Raw genomic sequence first — 23,116 nt, forward strand, 5'->3', positions numbered from 1 at the left:
TGGTTGAATCTGTAAATGTGGAACCCAGAGATGTGGAGAGCTAACTGTGTAAACTAACAAGCTAATAAAGGGAATAATGGAAAAATAAAAATAATTCAAGAGAAGGGAAGAGTAAATTAAAAAAGAGAGAATGAAAGCATAACAAGTTGGCAAATAAAGAAATAGTAAATTCCTGGAAAATTGTCCTTAGGCTCACTTCATAATTTTTTCTTCTCTCAAGGATCAGAGTCTTGTACTTTCTGTTGTCTAATCCTTGAAAACAGTAGCCTTATGTATATTGTCCAGTTTAATAATTGTTTATGGCAGGAGAGTTAGTTATTTCATAATGATCCACAGGGAAGATCCTGGTAACAGTCTTTTTTAGTTTTAATTTTGCTGAAACATACATCAGTGCTCTATATATTTAAATTGTCTATTATGTTGTTCAAATATTCTTGATAAATTGTGATTGCTTATTCTAGCAATTTCTGAAGGATATATGTTGTTATCTCTATGGTGAGGATTTATTTCTCTATTAGGTTTTGTCATTCTGTGCTTTATATATTTTGAAATTACATTACTAGGAACATAAAAATTTAGAACTGGATTATCTTCCTCATGAATTAACTCCTTTACCATGCTGCAATGTGCTGCTTTATCTTGCCATAATCTCTACTTAGCTTGGTATTAATTTCATTATACCAGTTTTATTTTCATTCGTGTTTGTATTATGTATCCATCCTTTTACTTGCAACTTTTCTCTATATTTATATTTAAGATGTGTCTCATATAAGCAGCATATATTATTTTAAATATAGACTCACAGTCTTTTCAATTTGAATATTTGTCCCGTTTACATTTAATATAATATTTTATTTTAGTTAAATCAACATTTACTCTTCCTTTATTTGCCAACTTGTTATGCTTTCATTCTCTCTTTTTTAATTTAATTCTTCCCTTCTCTTGAATTAATTTTTTTTCCATTATAGTTTTGTCTTAAAATCTATTTTGTCTGGTGTAAGTATAGGTACTCCTGCTCATTTTGGTTTCTTACTGGCATGAAATATGAGAAAGTCAATAAGAGATGGAAATCATAAAAAAGAACCAAACAGAAATTCTGCAGCTTAAGAATTCAGTAGACGAAATTTAAAAATATAGTACAGAGGCTCAACAGCAGACTTAATCAAGTAATAGAATATCTGATTTGAAGATAAGTCATTTGAAATTACCCACTCAGAGAAAAAAAGAAATAAGAATGAAAAAGAGTGAGGAAAGCCTATAATACTTATGGGACACCATTAAATGAACAAATACTCAAATTATGAGAGTTTCAAAAGGAGACAAGATGGGAAAAGACACAGAAAACCTATTAAATGAAATAGCTGAAAATATATCAAGCCCTGTGAGAGATACATATATCCATATCAAGAAAGCTCAAAGATTAACAACTAGATTCCACCCAGAAAGTCCTCCTTGAGACATATAATAGTACTTACTGAAATATATATTAAGTACAGAAAGAACTTAAAAGGAATCTTAAACTTCAGTTAATACTTTTATCATTAATAATAATATTAAAGTGTAATATTGTGACTATTACAGGTAGTTACAGAGTAAAACAAATATTAAATAGTTGATAAATAAAAGGAACCCAGACATTTCAGGCTTTTTTCAAGATATTTCAGTGTTGGAAAGAAGAGATACAAATATAAAGTCAAAAAAGTTATGAAAAACCTGTAATTGTGAAATTTGAACCACAACTATCACTACAAAATCATGGTTGTTTGTTTGTATGCTTGCCTATTTGTTTTAAATAGGAATTTCCTTTACATTCCTAAAAAGGGTTTTAAAGGATTTGAAAACCAATGACAGTTTAATTTCGGTGAGAACATCTAGTCCTCAGATTGCGGTTTCTTAATAATTTCCACACTAAAAAGAGCCCCAGAGCTCCTTGGAGAAAGGCTGCTTCCGGGTCTGAGGTAGGGAAAGAACAAAGTGAGTGTGGGATATATTCAGAAAGCAAAGAAGCATTCAAAGATTAAAGTGTGCATGTCAAAAAAAAAAAAAAACAGGAGTCAGCATGGATAGACTACCACTGGTCACGTTTACCACAATCTAAGCATCAAAAGAAAGATTGGAAGGACTGGGTGGCCAAGGCAGGCAGATCACCTGAGGTCAAGTGTTCAAGACCAGCCTGGCCAACATGGTGAAACCTTATCTCTGCTAAAAATACAAAAAAATTAGCCAGGCGTGGTGGCATGCACCTGTAGTCCCAGGTACTTGGGAGGCAGAGGCAGGAGAATTGTTTGAACCCAGGAGGCAGAGATTGCAATGAGCTGAAATCGCACCACTGCACTCCAACCTGGGTGACAGAGCGAGATGCCATCTCAAAAGAAAAAAAAAGGAGGGAAGGAGGGAGAAAGAAATGCCTATAATTTACTATGTATCATTGGGAAGAAATTCCATTACTCCATAATGATTCTAGTTTATTTGAAATATAAGGAATAAAAAGCAAGTAAAATAATACCACAAAGAAAAAAAATTAGATAAATTCAGAATGTGAGGCATTCTACAAGAAAACTGGCGTAGTCTTTTTAAAAAGTCAGTGTTCAATGTTAAAAAGAAAATGTGGGGAGCCTTTTTCCTTTTTTTTCTTTTCCACAGAATCTCCCCTATTGTCCAGGCTGGAATGCAGTGGTATGATCTTGGCTCACTGCAACCTCCTACTCCCAGTTCAAGTAATTCTTCTACCTCAGTCTCCTAAGTAGCTGGGATTACAGGTGTGCACCATCACCACTGGCTAATTTTCATATTTTTAGTAGAGATGGGATTTCACCATATTGACCAGGCTGGTCTTGAACTCATGATCTTAAGTGATCTGCCCACATCAGCCTACGAAACTGCTGGAATCACAGGAGTGAGCCATCATGCCCAGCCAACTTTTAGATTTAAAGAGACAAAGAGAATAACAAAATGCAATGTGAACCTTTGACAGAAACAGTTATAACAGATGTTTGGGGGACAATTAATAAAAATATTTTAAAATATGAACTAGATGTGAGATTATACAAAGAGATTATTGTTAATTCTCTTAGGTGTGACTATGCTATATATTTATCAACAATGTCACATAGGAGAATATCCTATTTTTAGAAGATTAATTGCATGCTGCAGTGTTTAGGGATACTAAGTTATGATATCCACAACTTGCAGTCAAATGATTGAGGAAAGAAAAACGTGTTTATATATGTACTCATGAAGAAAAACATATTTATACATATTATATTATATATATATAAAGTATAATACTCATACTTATGGAAAGACACTATGAGAGAGAAAAAGTAAACTATGGTGAGATGTTAATATTATTTCATGTAAGTGGTGTTGGCTGATTGTACTATTCTTTCAATTCTTCTGAATGTTTGGAACTTTTTATTATAAAATGTTGGGGAAAAAACATAGTGCTGAGTAGTATGAAGTACCTTAAATGTGAATGAGATGTAATAAGAAGACAGATGAATATAAGGTACTCATTTGGCCTTTATATCATTCACTAATAATTACATTGTGAATCCTGCAACCTCTCCAACACATAGATTCCATGTGATTTTTTTTAAAAACAGATTTATCTTTATTTAACCAGATAATCAACCATATTGTTTAGAAATGTATCCCATACTCTCTTAGAGTTTATAAACTTAGTGGGGAAGATGTAATTACATGCCAAAAAAGTTAATGAAAATATGAGCTATTTATATGAGGAATTCAGGTAATTGTTATCTGATATCTCTCTGAGATTAAATGACAAGACGTCAATGAAATGTTTGGTATGATGTCTGGTACCAAAAAAAAAAAACAGCTCTGTAAATATTAGCTATCATCATCATCATTAGTAGTAGTAGTATTGAGAGATTATCTTTTAATTCTATGTATTGGTCAAAAATATATTATTGCCCCAAGTTTGCATCCACTGATCAGTTCACTGGTTTAAAGAAAAGATCCTAATTTTAATTCCATTGTCAAATTCATTTATGTATTTGATTCAATGAATTTTTTCTCTTTATGTTGAAAAGTATAATCATGATTCATAGGAACAGATGTTTAAAGCTAGATTTCATGAACACTTATGAGGTCCATGGATGGGCTTTAGCACATCCTCCTAAATCCTAATGCCCAGCTTATCAAAATGCATATGTGTGGAGATATAAGATCCACAGCTTTTCTCAGATTCTCAGTGAATATGTGTCTCAAAAAAAAACTTAGAAATTTTTTTTTTAGTCACTACATGTTCCTCACAGGCTATTTCTGATTAGGGAATGTTGTCATAGAAAACCTGGACACCATTCTAGACGACATGGGAATCAAGCTCACAGATAAAGAACTTGAAGATCTGAAACAAAGCCTACCAGCTGGTGGTGAGCACGCTAGATATCACTGGTTTTCTGAGTTTTGTGTTTTACGGACCTTTAGCATTGGAAAGAAAGGGAAAATAATTTTTTTTTAACTGAGTCTTGCTCTGTCTCCAGGGCTAGAGTGCAGTGGTGTGATCTTGGCTAACTGTAACCTCTGCCTCCTAGGTCCAAGTGATTCTCCTGTGTCAGTCTCAGGAAGCTGGGATTACCGCAACTGCTGCCACACCTGGCTAATTTTTGTATTTTTAGTAGAGATGGGGTTTCACCATGTTGGTCAGGATTGTTTCGAACTCCTGACCTCAGGTGATTCACCCACCTACGCCTCCAAAATGCTGGGATTACAGGTGTGAGCCATCACACCCAGGTGGAAAAGAGAACTTTTTATAGTGAAAGTTCAAATAAGACAGAGTAACAAAGTTGGGAATGTAGTATTTTGAGTACTAGTGGCATGATCAATACAAGAGCTTTCCAAATTTTGAGGACAAGAAAGCTGACCCCTAGGAAAAAGCCACTTTAGAATTCCATCTTTCCATTATCAAATATAAGATTTGCTATTTTATGGGTTAGAAAGTCAAAGTTACCTTTTCTAAATAAGTTTATTTTCAATATTTATAATTGTTTCCTCATGTTCATTACATATTCTGAGTAAATATTTATCAAATGACTAAAGTGCTTATCAAAATGCCCAGTATACTTAATAAGTGCTCCTACTGGGTGTTAAAACCATAAGAGGGAGAAGACATTCTTATGATATAACATTTTATGAGCTTCAAATGATACATTTGTGTTATAGCTGTTAATAAAGTGGCTCTGAAAGCATTGAAGTGAAAGCCTTTACTGGTAAGCATTTGTTGTAAGTGATTTACAACTAATAATTGTTTGCACTAAAATTTTTAATCATATCTTTCTAATATATTTGGGACATAAATTCACATCTTTTTAATATTTTGATAAAATATCTGCATTTACAGACTAACAGATTAACAGTGTCTGTATTTTATCAGTAAAACAAAAAGAACTATTTCTTGATAACATTTTACATTCTTTAGCACTTTCTTCCAATAAAATGATTTCACCAGTATTTATAGGCCAAAAAAACAAGATGGACTCGGTAATAGCAGAGTGAAGCATTAAAAGGATCAAAGTAATAAATTCACTGCAAGCGTCTAACCACATAGTTTTAACAAAAATAAAATGTCATACTTTCTTGTATACCTTATTATGCTAACCATCCTAATCTTAATAATTATATGACCAAATTTTCTTCTGTGCTATCTGGTATTATTCCCAGTATTAAGAATATATCCCATTTCCTCATATTAAGGGACAAATTCTATTTTCAGTTTCCCATTTCTCTATTTTTATCAAGAAATCTCATATTCTTATTCCTCTTCATCCTTGTATTACAGAAAAGGCTATACCAGCACAAGTGTACTTTTACATAACTTGAAATAATTAGATTGTTCCTTAATACTTTACTTAAGAATATTTCATTTTTTTAAAGGAGAAAAGATAGATGCTGGTGATCTGCTGAGTATTCTAAAACACATGGGGATCAAGCTTACAGGTAAGGAGCACAAGCAACTGCTAAAAACATTGCCCATTGATGGTAAGCCATGTAAATGCCACAAGCCTTCCAGGAAACTTAATTTAATGGGCCTGTGTAAGCAGCTCTCAATCTTTTAATAGGATAATTTCGCCTAAAAAATGCCATAGGTTAATAGAAAGGCACTTTTGACTTGAAAAGAAATTGCCATTACCTCTTTGAATACAATTTGAGTCATCTCTATGTTGCCAAATAGTTGTCTAGGTGACAAATATTACTCCCTCAGATTAGTATTAAGTTTACAATGTGAGCAATGAAAAAGAGAGGAATAGAACAACAGTAGAATAGAAAGAAGAAGGAAGTATTTGATGCTTGTTTTTTTAGTGTTCCAACATGGAAGAGATAGACTAATAAATGTCTTAATACCAAAGAATGAATAGGTTTGTCACTGTGTATTTCCATTCTTAAATGTGAACATTGTGTGACTATAAAATAGATTAATTTTAAAAGCAAATCACTAAAATGTATCTTTCTGCAGTTCTCTAATTTGTAATGTTTTGGTGAATCTCCATTATTAATTTCCCAGAGATCTGAATTGCACCTTTTCTTACAGCTAATGAAAAGGTGTTCCTAAATAAGTTGCGGAAAGATGTGAAGTATAATAAACATGAGTAAGCTCAATGAGAACATATATGAAAATCTTCAAGTGTTAAATTTATATTAATAGAATATTTTATTTTGCTTATTGTGACACATCTGTATTTTTCCTGGTAATAGCCTATACTTTATCATAGAAGGAAATTCTCTACTGCTTTGTAATTTTCAAACTTTCTCTGAAAAACCATTCCTGTGAACATAAATAAAAGGAAGACATATAGAAAGACAGGAAGAAGGAAGCACAGGAAGATAGGAAGGAAGGGAAGAAGGGAGTGAGGGAAATGTTTGGCAATATATTCTAAAATTTGACCAGAAATGGTGAAAATCTGAGAGTGAGAGTGTAGGAAACATACAATCTCTTTTTTGTAGAAATTATAGAGTAGTGCTCTCCCGTTATGGTTGCTTAACCCCTGCACCACATAACCTTTCCATGGGTAGGTATGTTTAAGGTGTGAGGAAACAAGAAACAAGTTCTAATTTTAACTCTGCTTTTAACCTCTGTGGAGTAGAACAAATCAACAAATCTACTATACTTTTGTTCTTTTCATGAAAACATTAGCAATTGTTATAAAGGTTATAAAGTTATTCTTTTTTATCTTTTAAATTACTATACAGACAGTCATTTACTATGACAGCAAATATAAATACACTAGACAGCAGTTGTATACATATACATATATAAATATACATACACTTGACAGTAAATATTTATATATGTATATCTGTACATATATATGGGTTAATATTCAGTTGTATAAGAAACTTGACAGCAAATATATATATATACAGATAGTATACATATATACAGATAGTATACATATATATGTATATATAGATAGTATAGCCATTTACTATAACTATCTGTATAGTCATTTACAGATAATATATATAATAATATATAATCATTTAAAAGTAACAGCTGTTATATCTGTATAGTCATTTAAAACTAACACCTATTAGTTGAACATAATCATATAAATGTATTATCAATATACTTTTAATATTTTAGAATACTAGAATTGAAAATAGTTAATATTTTAGAGTTATTTCATTTTTCTCCCTTTCCTATTATGTTCAAAACAAGGGAAGGTTAATGTAAATAATCTGGATGCTATTTTGGAAGTCATGGAAGTCAAGCTTAGAGAAAAGGAACTTGATATCATAAAGATCTCCTGAGTAATGATGGGCCTTATGGGAAATACTGTGGTTATTTATTTATTTGAGTCAGGATCTCACTCTGTCACCCAGACTGTAATGCAGTGGCACAATCTCCACTCACTGCAACCTCTGCCTCCTAGACTGAAGTGATTCTTCTCCCTCAGCCTTTTAAGTAGCTGAGATTACAAGCGGGCACCACCACAGCCCGGCGAGTTTTTGTATTTTTGTAGAGATGGGGTTTCACCATGTTGGCCAGGCTGGTCTTGAAAAACCTCAAATGATCCACCTGCCTCAGCCTCCCAAAGTACTGGGATTACAAGTGTGAGCCACTGTGCCCAGCCTGAGAAGCACTGTGATTTTAAACAGAGGCTGAGCTTGCAGGATTAATTATGACTGTTTCAAAATTTTAAATGAGTTGTTGCCCAAAAGACATTTGAATAGCTGTCAGAAAAGCCCACAAAAAAAACAAACAAGGCTCTTCATTTTTATTTCTTTAAAGCCTGTAATCACTTTCTTTATGCATCATGGGGTAGGGCACAGTTGCTGGTGAGGAGGGGAGGAAATCTTGTTTTATAAAATTAGGATTTACAACCTGTTTTTCATCACTGATCCATATAGTATTGTTGCCAATCCAGGGTATAACCCAATTTGTTCAGCCAGAACTCATTCCTCTACTAATAGATATTGAGGTGCTTTCTTTTTATTTTTTTGTGACTGTAATAAATAAGTTACAGAGAAATATATATTGTATTATTGATTTTTAAAAATATGTATACTTTTAGGCCAGACATGGTGACCCACACCTGTTGTCCCAGAAATTTGGGAGACCAAGGCAGGTGAATCACTTGAGCCTAGGACAACATGGTGAAAGCCCATCTCTACAAAAAGTATTCAAAAATTGCCAGGCATGGTGGATACATACCTGTAACCCTTGATACTCAAGAGGCTGAGGTGGGAGGATCATCTGAGCCCAGGGTGGTTGAGGCTGCAGTGAGCTATGATCATACCACTGCACTCCAGCCTGGGAGACAGAGTGAGAGTATACTATATATGTATATATGTAACTATATATTTATATATATATTAGATTATAGTAGTATTATATATGTATTTAAAATACCTTTATAAGCACAAGAAAAGTTTAGAAAGATATATGCCAAACTGTTAGTAATGGTGGATGTGGCAATGAAAATGAGAAGAGGTGAAAGAAGGAATTATTTACTTTTTCCCTGTATGCTTGTGTATTTGTTAATTTATTATACAAACTGTGTCTTAAATTATAAGTTTTAAACTTTATTTATTTTGTTTTCTTAATTTAAGATAGATATCAATGATGTAAAACAATTGAAATTTAATTGAGTTCTTAGCCTCCATTTGGTTCAGGGGATTACTAAACTGACCACGTAAGTAATTAGTTCCTAATTTAACACTATTCTCTGCCTGCTGCATGAACATAAGGCAATACAAAATAGCAATCTTTATACATATTGAGAAATGTGCATAATTTCAATGAGTAAGTGAAAGTAAAGTTGGAGGACTGCTCAAATCAGACACAAAGCCACTGAACGTATGGACCTGATGGAATTAGACCATTTAATAATTGAAGAAAATTCCCTGTGAATAGTGACTTGAAAGGCCATTTAAAATATCATGATTTGGACTTCAAAGGAGTTAGAAGAATCCTCAAGAAAAAAGTCAATCACTTTTGCAAAAATTACTTTTTATATGTTTCAAAGTTTAAAAAGATGCTGGCTGGGCAAGGTGGCTCACACCTGTAATCCCAGCACTGTAGGAGGCCAAGGCCTGCAGATCACTTGAGGTCAGGAGTTCGAGACCAGCTTGGCCAACATGGAGAAACCTTGTCTACTAAAAATCCAAAAATTAGCTGGGTGTGGTGGCTCTTGCCTGTAATCCCAGCTACTAGGGAGGCTGAGTCAGGAGAATCACCTGAACTCGGGACACAGAGGTTACAGTGAGCCAAGATTACACCACTGCACTCCAGCCTGGGCAACAGAGCAAGACTCCATCTAAAATAAATAAATTAAATAAAATAAAATGGAAATAAAGATGCTATAGTATGTAATGATATAGTTTTGCCAGGAAATCATACCAAAACACACTTTTAAAAGTCAGCATTTATTCATTGCTATTGAACCTTTTATATCATTTTAATTTATTATTTACTATTAAATCTTGGTCCTCATTTTAACTGTATTTATTTTCATTGATTATTCAACAATTAATTGTCAATAAAAAGAACCTCCTGTACTATATGTCTTTTTTTAGAGTCCATGTTATTGCTTTTCTCTGTTAAACTTTGTCTTACAGCCTACAAGAATGTTTATCTGAAAAACCTGATAGATAGTTTAGAAGCTGTTACAGGTGAGGAAGAAGTGACCAAATATATATTATTCTGATTTTTTCAGTCAATTTATTTTACTTTTCTTAAATTAAACATTTTAAAAGAACTATATTTTGTTTTTAAAAGGGTGCTCAAAGCACATGAAAAACACACTTTAAGGGCAAAAAAGAATTCTAGATTTATGACTAAGAATATCGGACAGTTCTTTTAACTTGTTTTAAGCCTTTTGATTGATTAAACTAGAGGTCCAAGTTCTTTTTTTTTTTTTTTTTTTGAGATGGAGTCTCGCTTTGTCACCAGGCTGGAGCTCAGTGGCACCATCTGGGCTCACTGCAACCTCCACCTCTCAGGTTCAAGTGATTCTCCTGCCTCCGCCTCCTGAGTAGCTGGGACTACAGGCGCATGCCACCACACCCAGCTAATTTTTATATTTTTAGTAGAGAGAGACTGGGTTTCACCATGTTGGCCAGGATGGTCTCAATCTTTCTACCTTGTGATTCACCTCCCAAAGAGCTGGGATTACAGGCGTGAGCCACCACATGTGGACGAAGTTCATTCTTATTTAACTTTATAATTATCTTCAGACATGAATACTGAGAAAATTAGCGATAGAAACCTTAACGCTTGATAATATACTTTTCATATATGTAATCAACTGTTTACTGATCACATAAATACTAATGTTATGTACAAAGTAAATATAAATACTAAATGTGTATGATTCCAATTCTTTACACATATTTTATATGTGTTCCTGTTATTCTTAAAGTCTTTTGAAATTAAGCTTCTTTTTAAAAAATAATTTCAACTTTTATTTTAGATTCAGGGGGTACATGTTCAGGTTTGTTACATGGGCATATTGTGTGATGCTGAGGTTTGGGGTACAAATGATCCTATCACCCAAGAAGTGAGCTTAGTATTCAATAGGTAGTTTTTCAACCCATGTCTCTCTCCCCACCACCCCATCTAGTAGTCCCTAGTCCTATTTTTGCCCTTTTTATGTCCATGTGTACCCAATGTTTACCTCACTTATAAGTGAGAACATACAGTATTTGGTTTTCTGTTCCTGTACTAATTTGCTTAGGATAATGGCCTCCAGCTGCATCCATGTAGCTACAAAGATTATAATCTCATTTTTTTATGGCTTCGTAGTATTCTGTGGTATGTATGTACCACAGTTTCTTTATCAGAATTTATTTACCATTGATGGCCACCTAGGCTGATTCCATGCATTTTCTGTGGTGAACATAGGAGTGCCTATATCTTTTTGGTAGAACAATTAATTTTCTCCTAGATATATACCCTGTAATGGGATTGCTGAGTTGAGTGGTAATTCTGTATTAAGTTCTTTGAGAAATCTCCAAACTGCTTTCTACAGTGGCTGAACTAATTTACATTCCAACCAACAGTATGTAAGTATTCTCCTTTCTCTGCAACCTTGCCAGCATCTGCTGTTTTTGACTTTTTAATAAAGGCCATTCTGACTGGTGTGAGATGATATCTCACTGTAGCTTTGATTTGCATTTCTCTGATGACTAGTGATGTTGAGCATTTTTTTCCATATGCTTGTTGGCTGCATGTATGTCTTCTTTTGAAAAGCATTCATGTCTTTTGCCCACTTTTGAATGGAATCATTTGTTTTTGCCTGTTGATTTCCTTAAGTTACTTAGAGATTCTAGATATTAGACTTTTGCCATATGCATAGTTTGTGAATATTTTCCCCCATTCTGTAAGTCATCTGTTTACTCTGTTGATGGGTTTTCTTGCTGTGCAGAAGCTCTTTAGTTTAATAAGTTCCCATTTGTCAATTTTTGTTTTTGTCACAATTGCTTTTTGAGTCATAAATTGTATTCCAAGACCAGTGTTCAGAATGGCATTTCCTAGATTTTCTCCTAGGATGCCTATAGGGGTTTTTTTGTTGCTACTTGGGATTTTTTTCTTGAAACGGTCTTACTCTGTTGTGCAGGCTGGAGTGCAGTGGCACTATCACAGCTCATTACAGCCTCAACCTCCTGGGCTCAAGCAGTCCTCCCCCTTTAGCCTCCTAAGGAGCTGAGACTACAGACACACACCACCACAGAGTCTCACTGTGTTGCCCAGGATGGTCTTGAACTCCTGGGCTCAAGGGATTCTCCTGCCTTGGCCTCCCAAAGTAGGATTCTTATAGTCTGATGTCTTACATTTAAATCTTTAATCTATCTCAATTTACTTTTTATATATGGTGAAAGGTAAAGGTGCAGTTTCATTCTTCTGCATATAGCTAGCCTGTGCTGACAACTACCATTCTGATAAATGGCTAGCCAATTATCCCAGCACCATTTATTGACTAGGGCCTTCTTTCTCCATTGTTTCTTTTTGTTGACTTTGTTGAAGATCAGGTGACTGCTGATTTTCTGGGTTCTCTATTCTGTTCCATTGGTCTATGTGTCTGTTCTTGTATGTGTACCATACTGTTTTAGTTATTGTAGTCTTATAGCATAGTTTGAAGTCAGGGAATGTGATGCCTCTAAGTTTGCTTTTTTTTCTAATTAAGCTATTTTTTAATGAAATTATTGTGTCCAGCTTTCTAAACCTTATCTTTGACTTATCAATGTTTTAGCAACAAAACATAAATGGCATGTTTTATTAATAAGCCTGTAATCTCACCTTTTCCAGATTAATCAAAGATATTTATTTAGCATAAATAGAAGATGTAATTATTGTTTAGAATAATTAGGTAGTCCTTTAGAATCTCATGTGTTACCATTCTATCTGTTTGAAGGAGAGGAAGTTGATGTCAATGACATGAAAACAATTCTAGGAAACATGGGGATAGAGCTTACAGATAAAGACCTCACAGAACTGGTATATAATCTGCCAGTTGATGGTGAGTATTTCAAATAAAAATGTAGTCTTCCAGGGAGGCTTATTGTTAAATTGTGAAAACTTCTAAAATTATCTAACTTTAAAAATAATCTATGACCCATGTTACATAATTATAAATGACCCCATTATATTTTAAAAGATTATTTGTGCCATTCGACTTTTATTTTGAGGATCACCAATTGTGTCATCTTGTTTTCTGGCATCAGTGTTCAGTTATGTATTTTATTACTTTTGATTCTACTGAAAGATCAAAAATTTAAGCCAGAATAAATGAGAAAAAGAACGGAAAGGGAGTGATCTAATAGGGGACAATGGAAATATCACAGAATAAGAAGAAAGGATATGTTTTGGCATGGTAGAGTGGCAGTATTAACTGCCTATATTAATAAAGTTACAGCCTTCTCCATTCTGAAATTCCTGGTTTTGTATTTTCTATAAAGCCCCGCATTGCTCTTGTGTGATCTGAACAATGCTTTTTCTTACAGATGGAAAATTCTATCAGAAAAGATTGCTGGATGCTATAAAGTTTCTTAAAGGTAGGGGAGATGCTTAATAAAATGCTGATTAATCTAAGAGTATAATGTTTGGCATTTACATAATTTCCTTGTGATTAAATTGTGCATCCTGCCACATAACATGCATATTATTACATACTTTTGTTTCTTTTATACTTTACCCTCTACTTTAAGAAATCACTTCCTATAGTGTAACTCAGAAAGAATTCCCATGCTTTCCTGGAATTTTTCAAACTTTGACAGAAAAAATTATTACAGCCAAGTCTACACCACAAAGAGTAAAGGGAAATTACTTTTTTAACTTAAATAAAATGTTAATTGAATTGCTTATAGGACAAAGAATAAATGTTTGAGGGGATGGATACTTCATTTTATGTAATGTGATTATTACACATTGTGTGCCTATATCAAAACATCTCATGTACCCTATAAATATTGGCACCTACTAATAAGTACTCACAAAAATTAAAATTTAAAAAAACGTATGGGGCAGGGCCAAGATGGTTGATTAGAAGCAGTGGTGTTCAGAGGCGCCCATCAAAAAAAACCATAATAAACATGTAAATCCTTCACCAGCAACCAAGGTATCCAGGGTCTCTCATCAAAATTGACTAGAAGGCTGGTGTGACCCATGGAGAGAAAGAAGAACAGTGTGGTGTGGTGGCCCACCTGTAAGCAACATGGGAAAGGAGAACCCCCTGCCCCCAGCCAAGGTAGGCAGTGAGTGAGCTTGCTACCCAGCCAGAAAAACTCTGCTTTTTCCATGGAACTGTGCAATCCACAGATCAGAAGATCCCACTCATGAACCCCTGCCACCGGCGCCTAGCATCCCAACCTTGGAATGCACAGATTCTTACAGCCTCTCAACTGGAATCTGCTTAAGCCTACTGAAATCCCAGTGGGGAAGGGTGGCCAGCACCAGCTGCAGCTGCCTGTTGTCTAAGCCATTTGAGCTCTTTATGGGAGGGACAGCAGCCAGCACTGGGACTTGCAACTGCCTAGCTTGCTAAGCTCCCTGGGTGGGGGAAGGGTGGCACCTATTTCTATAGCTCCAAGCTGTGCTTTTCCCCTCCTGGCACCAGGGAAGCTGGACGGCTTTGTCCCAAGACTTGTCCGAACAGTCCAACATACCAGCTGTGACAGCTTGCGGCCAGAGTGCCTCTGCAGGCCTAACATTGACGCATCCTTCCTAATTGGGTGTAGCTTCCCTGTGGGATCTCCAATAACTCCAGCTAGAGGCTCAGGGACAGAATTTGGATCTCTCTGGACCTGAACCCCTAAAGGGAGGGGTAATTGCAATCTTTGCAGACCAGCAGACTTGGCCTCTCTTCCTGGCAGTTCTGAGGAATCCGGCAGCACAGAGGAGTGGGTTTCTCCCAGTGAAGCATACTCTCTCCACCAAGGGATAAAGTGATTCATTAAATGGGTCCTGCTGCTGATGCCACCCAACCAGGTTAGACCCTCCAACAGGGGTTGTCAGACACTCTATAAAGGAGTGATCCTACTGGCATCAGGTGCCCATTGAGATCAGAGGTCCCAGAAGAAGGAGAGCACACACCCATTTTTGCTGTTCTCCAATCTCTTTGAGTGACATCTCCAGGCACAGGAGCAAATCAGATGAATAGAGCCTGAAGTGAACCCCAAGCAAACTGCAGCAGCCCTACAGAAGAGAGACCTGACTAATGAAAGAAAATCAGTCAGAAAGTGACAACAACAGCATCACCAACAGCAACAACAAAAAGGCCCTCACAAAAACCTCATTCAAGGGTCAGCAGCCTTGGAGACTGAAACAAGAAAAACAAAGATGAAAAGGAGTCAATGAAAAAAACGCTGAAACCCCAAAAGATCAGAGTGCCTCTTCTCCTCCAAATGATCTCAGTGTCTCTCCATCAACAGTGCAGAACTGGACAGAGGATCAAATTGATGAATTGACAGAAGTAAGCATCAGAAGATGGGTAATAAAACTATGATAAGCTAAAGGAGCATGTGCTAACCCAATGCAAAGAAGCTAAGAACCTTGATAAAAAGGTTGAGGAATTGCTAACCAGAATAATCAGTTCAAAGAGGAACATAAATGACCTGATGGAGCTGAAAAACACAGCACAAGAACTTCATGAAGCATACATAAGTATGAACAGCTGAATTGACCAAGCAGAAGAAAGAATGTCAGAGTTTGAAGACCACCTTACTGAAATAAGACAGGCAGAAAAGAATAGAGAAAAAAGAATGAAAAGGAATGAACAAAGCCTTCAAGAAATAGGGAACTTCATAAAAAATACCAAACCTACAATTGATTGAAGTACCAGAAGGAGACAGGGACAATGGAAACAAACTGGAAAACATACTTCAGGATATTATCCAGGAGAACTTCCCCAACCTGGCAAGACAGGCCAGCATTCAAATTCAGAAAATACAGAGAACACCACTAAGATACTCCTTGAGAAGAGCAATCCCAAAACATAAAATCATCAGATTCTCCATGGTTGAAACGAAGGAAAAAAATGTTAAGGGCAGCCAGAGAAAAAGGTCAGGTTACCTACAAAGGGAAGCCCATCAGACGAACAGCAGATCTCTGCAGAAACCCTACAAGCCAGAGAAGAGTGGGAGCCAATATTCAACATTCTTAAAGAAAACAATTTTCAACCCAGAATTTCATATTCAGTGAAACTAAGCTTCATAAGCAAAGGAGAAATAAAATCCTTTCCAGACAAGCAAAGAAAGGCTGAGGGACTTTGTCACCACCAGGCCTGCCTTACAAGAGCTCCTGAAGAAAGCACTAAATATGGAAAGGAAAAACTGGGTACCAGCCACTGCAAAAACATACCAAAATATAAAGACCAATGACATCATGGAAAAACTGTATCAACTAAAGTGCAAAATAACCAGCTAGCATCATGATGACAGGATCAAATTCACACATAATATTAACCTTAAATGTAAATGGGCTAAATGCCCCAATTAAAAGACACTGATTGGCAGATGGATAGAGTCCAGACCCATCAGTGTGCTCTCTTCAGGAGACTCATCTCACATGCAAAGACGTACATAGGCCCAAAATAAAAAGATGGAGGAATATTTCCCAAGCAAATAGAAAACAAAAAAAATCTGGAGTTCCAATCCTAGTCTCTGACAAAATAGACTTTAAACCAACAAAGATCCAAAAAGGCAAGGGCATTACATAATGGTAAAGGGATCAATGCAACAAGAAGAGCTAACTATCCTAAATAGATATGCACCCAATACAGGAGCATCCAGATTCATAAAACAAGTTCTTAGAGACCTATAAAGAGATTTAGACTCCCACACAATAATAGTAGAAGATTTTAACACCCCACTGTCAATATTAGACAGATTAATGGGAGAGAAAGTTAACAAGGGTATTCAGGACTAGAACTCAGCTCTGGACCAAGCAGACCTAATAGACGTCTACAGAACGCTCCACCCCAAATCAGCAGAATATACATTCTTTTCAATGCTACATGGCACTTATTCTAAAATCGACCATATAATTGGAAATAAAATACTCCTTAGCAAATGCAAAAGAACTGAAATCATAATGAACAATCTCAGACAACAGTGCATTCAATCCAATTAGAACTCAGGATTAAGAAACTCAGTCAAAACCACACAATTTCACTGAAATTGAACAACCTACTCCTGAATGATTTCTGGGTAAATGATGAAATTAAGGAAGAAATCAAGAAGTTATTTGAAACCAGTGAGAACAAAGAGACAATGTACCAGAATCTCTGGGACATAGATAAAGCAGTATTTTAAAAAAAAAAGCAGTATTAAGAGAGAAATTTATAGCACTAAATGCCCACATCAGAAAACTAGAAAGATCTCAAATCAGCACCCTATGATCACAATTAAAAGAGCTAGAGAGACAAGAGCAGACTAATCCAAAAGCTAGCAGAAGGCAAGAAATAACTAATATCAGAGAAGAATTGAAGGAGATAGAGACATAAAAACCTTCTAAAATATCAATGAATCCAGGAGCTGGATTTTGAAAAAATTAACAAACTAGATAGACTGCTAGCTAGCCTAATAAGAAGAGAGAGAAGAATGAAATCGACACAATAAAAAATGATAAAAGGAATATCACCACTGACCCCACAGAAATACAACCTACTCCTGAATGACTCCTGGGTAAATCATGAAATTAAGGGAGAAATCAAGAAGTTCTTTGAAACCAATGAGAACAAAGAGACAATGTACCAGAATCTCTGGGACACAGTTAAAGCAGTGTTAAGAGAGAAATTTATAGCACTAAATGCCCACATCAGAAGGCTAGGAAGATCTCAAATCAACGCATGTATGTTTATTGCAGCTCTACTTACAATAACAAAGACATGGAACCAACTCAAATGCCCATCAATGATAGACTGGATAAAGAAACTGTAGTGCTTATATACCGTGGAATACCATGCAGCCATAAAAAGAATGAGATCATGTCCTTTGCAGGGACATGGATGAAGCTGGAAGCCGTCATCCTCAGCAAACTAACACAGGAACAGAAAACCAAATGCCACATGTTCTCACTCATAAGTGGGAATTGAACACTGAGAACACATGAACACAAAAAGGGGAACAATATGCACCAGGGCCTGTTGGGGATGGGGGTCAGGAGAGGGAACTTAGAGGATGGGTCATTAGGAGCAGCAAGCCATCATGGCACACGTATAACTATATAACAAACCTGCACATTCTGTACATGTATCTAGTTGTTTTTTAGAATACATTTTTAAATTTTTTTGTTTAAAAAAGAAAATGGGAGTGAAAAATCCAGCATCCCTTAACATAACTAGAAGTTATTGTAAAAATAAACACAGTGACAATCAGAGAAAATGAGTTAGATAGAAACATTGGATCATCACCTTGCTGAAATTCTGTGAGAAGTTATTCAGTGATCTTTAAAACTTTATACTGGGTATGCTTATCGTGACTATTAAAACAACAAACTCTAATTCTAACTCTGTTGCTGACTGTCTTTATGTCTTCTTAGTATTTGGTCTTTTGTATGAAAATGTTAGCCATAATCCTCAGAAGTTGATAGTTTTCCCCACATTTTATAGACATTAGCTTTTGCTTATATATCTCTCTTTTAATAAGGAGGGAAGATTGACTCCAGTAAAGTGGATACAGTTTTGGGAAACATGGGCATAAACCTCACTGAAAAAGAACTTGAAGATCTAACACAAAACCTACTAGTTGATGGTGAGAACTTTATATATTACTAAACCCTACAGAAAAACAAGTCTTATAAGCCTATTTATAACAATCATTAAAAATGTTATTTGGACCTGGATTCAGTGGTGCTTACCTGTAGTCCCAGCTACACTGGAGGCTGAAGCAGGAGGATCACTTGAGGCCAGGAGGTCAAGGCTTCGGTGCACTATGCTTGTGCCTATGAATAGCCATTGCACTTCAGCCTGGGCAACATAGCAAGACTCAGTCTCTTAAAAAAAAAAAAAAAGTTTATTTGGCATCAGGAAGGCATTCTGAAAACCTTAGAGGAAAAACTCAGGTCCAAAGGAAGAACACACAGTATCTCTTGCTGATTTCATGTGTATTTGGAGAAAGATTTCATGATCATGAGTCATTCTCTCTCTATCTCTGCTTTTCTCTCTCTCTCTCTCTCCTCTCTCTCTCCTCCTCCCACTCCCTCTGTCCTGCTTTTATATTCCTTCTTCCCTGCTTTTATATTCAACTTTTCTCCATATTCCCTGTAAGGTAGAGAGAATTGATAGGTATTGTTCAAATTCCAGTCCATACCTTTGGCCATGGTGCTACCTTTGTGCTAATAGGTGACATCAGCACATTTATTTTTTTTTAAGGGTACTTAATCTTTTATGTTTTTTTTTCCCTTTTACTATTGCCAGATAGACCTGCTGTACATGACACACGTTTGAATCAGTGTTTGTCTATCTCTGTCTCTCACTTTTATAGGGGTCCTATGGAGAAAGTTTATGGTGGACAGTTTAAACTACCTCCTTTCCTTTTCCTTTTCCCCTGATGCTGGCATGTATACATCATATCAACTTATATCCTTTCCTGGGTTTGGATTAGGTATTAATAACAAGGTGGAAGTAACCTTAAGTAACATATATAACTTTTTTTTTTTTTTTTTTTTTTTTTTTGAGACGGAGTTTCACTCTTGTTACCCAGGCTGGAGTGCAATGGCACAATCTCGGCTCACTGCAACCTCCGCCTCCTGGGTTCAGGCAATTCTCCTGCCTCAGCCTCCTGAGTAGCTGGGATTACAGGCATGCATCACCATGCCCAGCTAATTTTTTGTATTTTTAGTAGAGACGGGGTTTCACCATGTTGACCAGGATGGTCTTGATCTCTTGACCTCGTGATCCACCCACCTTGGCCGCCCAAAGTGCTGGGATTACAGGCGTGAGCCACCACACCCGGCATATAACATTTTTTATAACCTTAAGTAACATATATAACATTTTTTATACTCTTAAGTAAGAAATGTGTTGAACTATTACTAAAAAACAATGAAAGTGTTAACAGAGCCACTAACTGGCCAGATAATACACAGAAAGAGGAAAATTAAGTTGACAAAATTGTGAATTTGGTGGAAGATGCTAGAAGAATATAGTGAAAGAAAGTTAACATAGAAAGATAAATAAATGGAAGAGAGAAAAAGAGAAATGCCAGTGAAGGATAACTGGAATGCCCCCCGTCCCCTGACAATTATCTGAGAAAGGTAGTGATTGTTATTATTCAGCCATTCCAAATAAAAGTTAAAAATGAAATAGGGAACTTAGTAAGAATAATGAGTTAAATGTTCACATGTACTTTTATTTTATGTGTGGTTGAGCTATTTTAGTATTATATTTTCTTTTTTGAGTTGGTGCCTTTATCATTCTAAAATGTCCCTTTTTATTTCTTGTAATATGTCTTGCCTTAAATACTACTTTGTCCAGTATTACCAGTGTTACTAGCTTTTTTCTGTTTACCTGGTATATTTTTTCCTTCCTTTGGTTTTCAGTCTATCTGTACCCATATTTTTAAAGGACGTATCTTGTATACAACATATAATTAGCCTCTGTGTTTTGAGTCTGACAATCTTTCTCTTTTTTCGCTTTTGGTTAGTTTTTAGTATAGTTAATGTTATTATTAATATACATCTACAGTGCATGATTGCTGAGTTTTGACATATGCATATACCTATGTAACCTAGACATCAAGATATAGAACATTACTGTCACTCTAGAAATTTCCTTCATGCTCCATCCCAGTTAGTCCTCACCTGGCCCCAGAAGCAACCAGTATGCCAATTTTTTCTACCATGAATCAGTTTTACCTACCCCAAAACATATAAGTGATGCATATAGTAAATACTATTTTGTATAAAGCCTCTGCTCCAGTTTTCTAATTGCTGCAACATAATTACTCCAAAAGTTAGTGGCATAAAACAACTACTTATTATACTCACAGATTCTGTAGGTCAGGAATTCAGACAGAACATAGTGAGGATGGCTTATCTCTGATTCGTGATGTCTCAGCCAGAAAACTCAGAAGTTAGGGTTCTGAATCATCTATGAGCTCATTCTTCTCATTCACTGTCATACTTACATATGATTTTACTATTACTGGCAAAAAAAAAGACTGCTTTATTCTCCATCAAGATACCCTTTCCCACCAGATATTTTATTTTTTCTCTATCTCATCCCTCATCTCACACACACACATGATCCCAATAGAATGATACTTTAGAACACTGTTACTCCTCCCATCACATCCTCTTCCCCCAACCATGAGAGCTATAGAATGTCTTCACTTCCCCAACTATACATTCCCAACTCTAACAAACTATCAGCTCCCAAGTTTTACTGAGGTAATTTAGTGCTTTTATTAGAATTTATCTTACATAATCTCTCTTCAATTTCAAGAGCCTTTAATTATGATTTCATAGAACACATTTCAACAGACTATTTTTGAACTTATAGAGTGGAAGGAAGCTTCTGTTCTGACATCCTTGTACTTTCACCATCTCAGGAGAATGAACATTTCTGCCTACCTGTTTTATTTCTTCTTGGCCTTTTAGGAGTCATATGAACTGGGAACACCTCATGCCGGCCTTTATTGGCCTTCATCAGAGTTTTTAGGATTTTATGTGTCAAGTGCTTCCCCAAGTTTACTGCTTCTCAGTGCTAGTCCCATGCTCCAACACTTTTCTGGTGCTTTCCTAGTCCATGGGGGAGAGAGTCCCATGTCCCTTCTTTCTTCCAGGACACCATCAGAGCCTAAGGCTTGATATATGCCTAGCAGCCTATAGAGACCAGTAACATTTGATTCCCAAAAGGCAAACAGCTTGGAGATGGTGGTAAAAGAGACAGTGATTCCTATTCAGGTCTCCACATTTACAGATCTCTTTCAAAACTTTGATTAAGGTAAACACAAAAGAATAACATCACATGAAGTACATCTATACCATGGAATAACTATACAGCTATTTATAAAAAGAGATCATGTCCTTTGCAGGGACATTGATGGAACTGGAAGACACTATCCTTAGCAAACTAACACAGGAACAGAAAACTAAATACTGCACCTTCTCACTTATAAGTGGGAGCTAAATGATTAGAGCACATGAACATATAGAGGGAAACAACAGACACTGGGATCTACCTGAGGATAGAAATTGGAAGGAAGGAGAGGAACAGAAAAAGTAACGATTGGGGACAAGGCTTAAAACCTGAGTGATGAAATAATCTGTACAAAAAACCCCCATGACACATATTTACCTATATTACAAACCTGCACCTGTATCCCTGAACTTTAAAAAAAGTTTTAAAAATAACATAGGTAAAAGAAATTTTCCTTGTCACATAGAATGTTTTTATTCCTGCTAATAGATTCCTTATTATTTGAGATAAATTTAGAATATTTTAATGAAAGAGAACTCCCTGAGGGCCTAGTTCTCAGTTGAAATACCCAATTAAATAGCCTATGGCAGAGCATCCTTCCATCCTGGGTCAGAATTTTTCATTAAAAACCAGGTGGACAAGCAAAAGACAAAAGGATTTAGTTGACTCCTCAATATAGCAAACCATACACAAAGCCAAAAAAACAGTAATCTCCTTCAAAGATCTTATCTTTTTCTCTCATGGGCTTGATTACCTATAATAGGCCAGTTGAATAAAAACACATTTTCCTGCTGTCCTGACTGGTAGCTGGTGTTGACACAGAAATTATTTGTGTCCAGGAATACTTGAATAGATGTAGATTAAGGATCAAAAAATTCTTCTCATCATAGACTTAACAAGACTATTAACAATTGATACACTCTTCTGGCCACTCTACTGGTATTTTGTGAGGACTCAAAAAGATAAGTGTATTGAATTCATGAAATAACCACATTTTTAATCTTCCTAGGTTGTAGCTAGATTTTTCTCATTAATATGGAATAAGTATTACTTTGCCTCTAGAAGAAAAAAGTAATTTTTTTTTCAGAAACTAGCAATTAGTCACTGTTCTTCCCCAAAGCATAATACATCAGTGCTGCTGAAAGATTAATTGTATTTAGGAAATAATTGTGTTTATTATCATTTGAGCTTTCTTAAGGAGAGTGTAGCAAACGTTACATATTCTAAAGCAA

The 23,116-nt window shown here is 35.7% G+C and overlaps 1 protein-coding gene across 28 annotated transcripts in view; it reads left to right on the top strand.

Moving 5' to 3' along the window:
• The window catches only part of EFCAB3 (EF-hand calcium binding domain 3), a 466,563-nt gene that overhangs the window by 244,150 nt on the left and 199,297 nt on the right, over window positions 1-23,116 (top strand). For 19 of the 28 annotated variants that reach the window (XM_035300329.3, XM_035300331.3, XM_078373418.1 and 16 more), the window contains 6 exons: window positions 4,296-4,397; window positions 5,899-5,961; window positions 10,084-10,137; window positions 12,879-12,983; window positions 13,468-13,518; window positions 18,610-18,714. In XM_035300329.3, coding sequence (XP_035156220.3) covers window positions 4,296-4,397; window positions 5,899-5,961; window positions 10,084-10,137; window positions 12,879-12,983; window positions 13,468-13,518; window positions 18,610-18,714 — 480 coding nt within the window. Of the gene's footprint in view, window positions 1-4,280; window positions 4,398-5,187; window positions 5,235-5,898; window positions 5,962-10,083; window positions 10,138-10,807; window positions 11,530-12,878; window positions 12,984-13,467; window positions 13,519-18,609; window positions 18,715-23,116 lie in introns of those variants that run through there. The other 9 variants (XM_078373440.1, XM_078373435.1, XM_078373436.1 and 6 more) reach the window with 9 other exon arrangements.

This window comes from Callithrix jacchus, chromosome 5, assembly GCF_049354715.1.
Source record: "Callithrix jacchus isolate 240 chromosome 5, calJac240_pri, whole genome shotgun sequence".
Taxonomy (NCBI): Eukaryota; Metazoa; Chordata; class Mammalia; order Primates; family Cebidae; genus Callithrix; species Callithrix jacchus.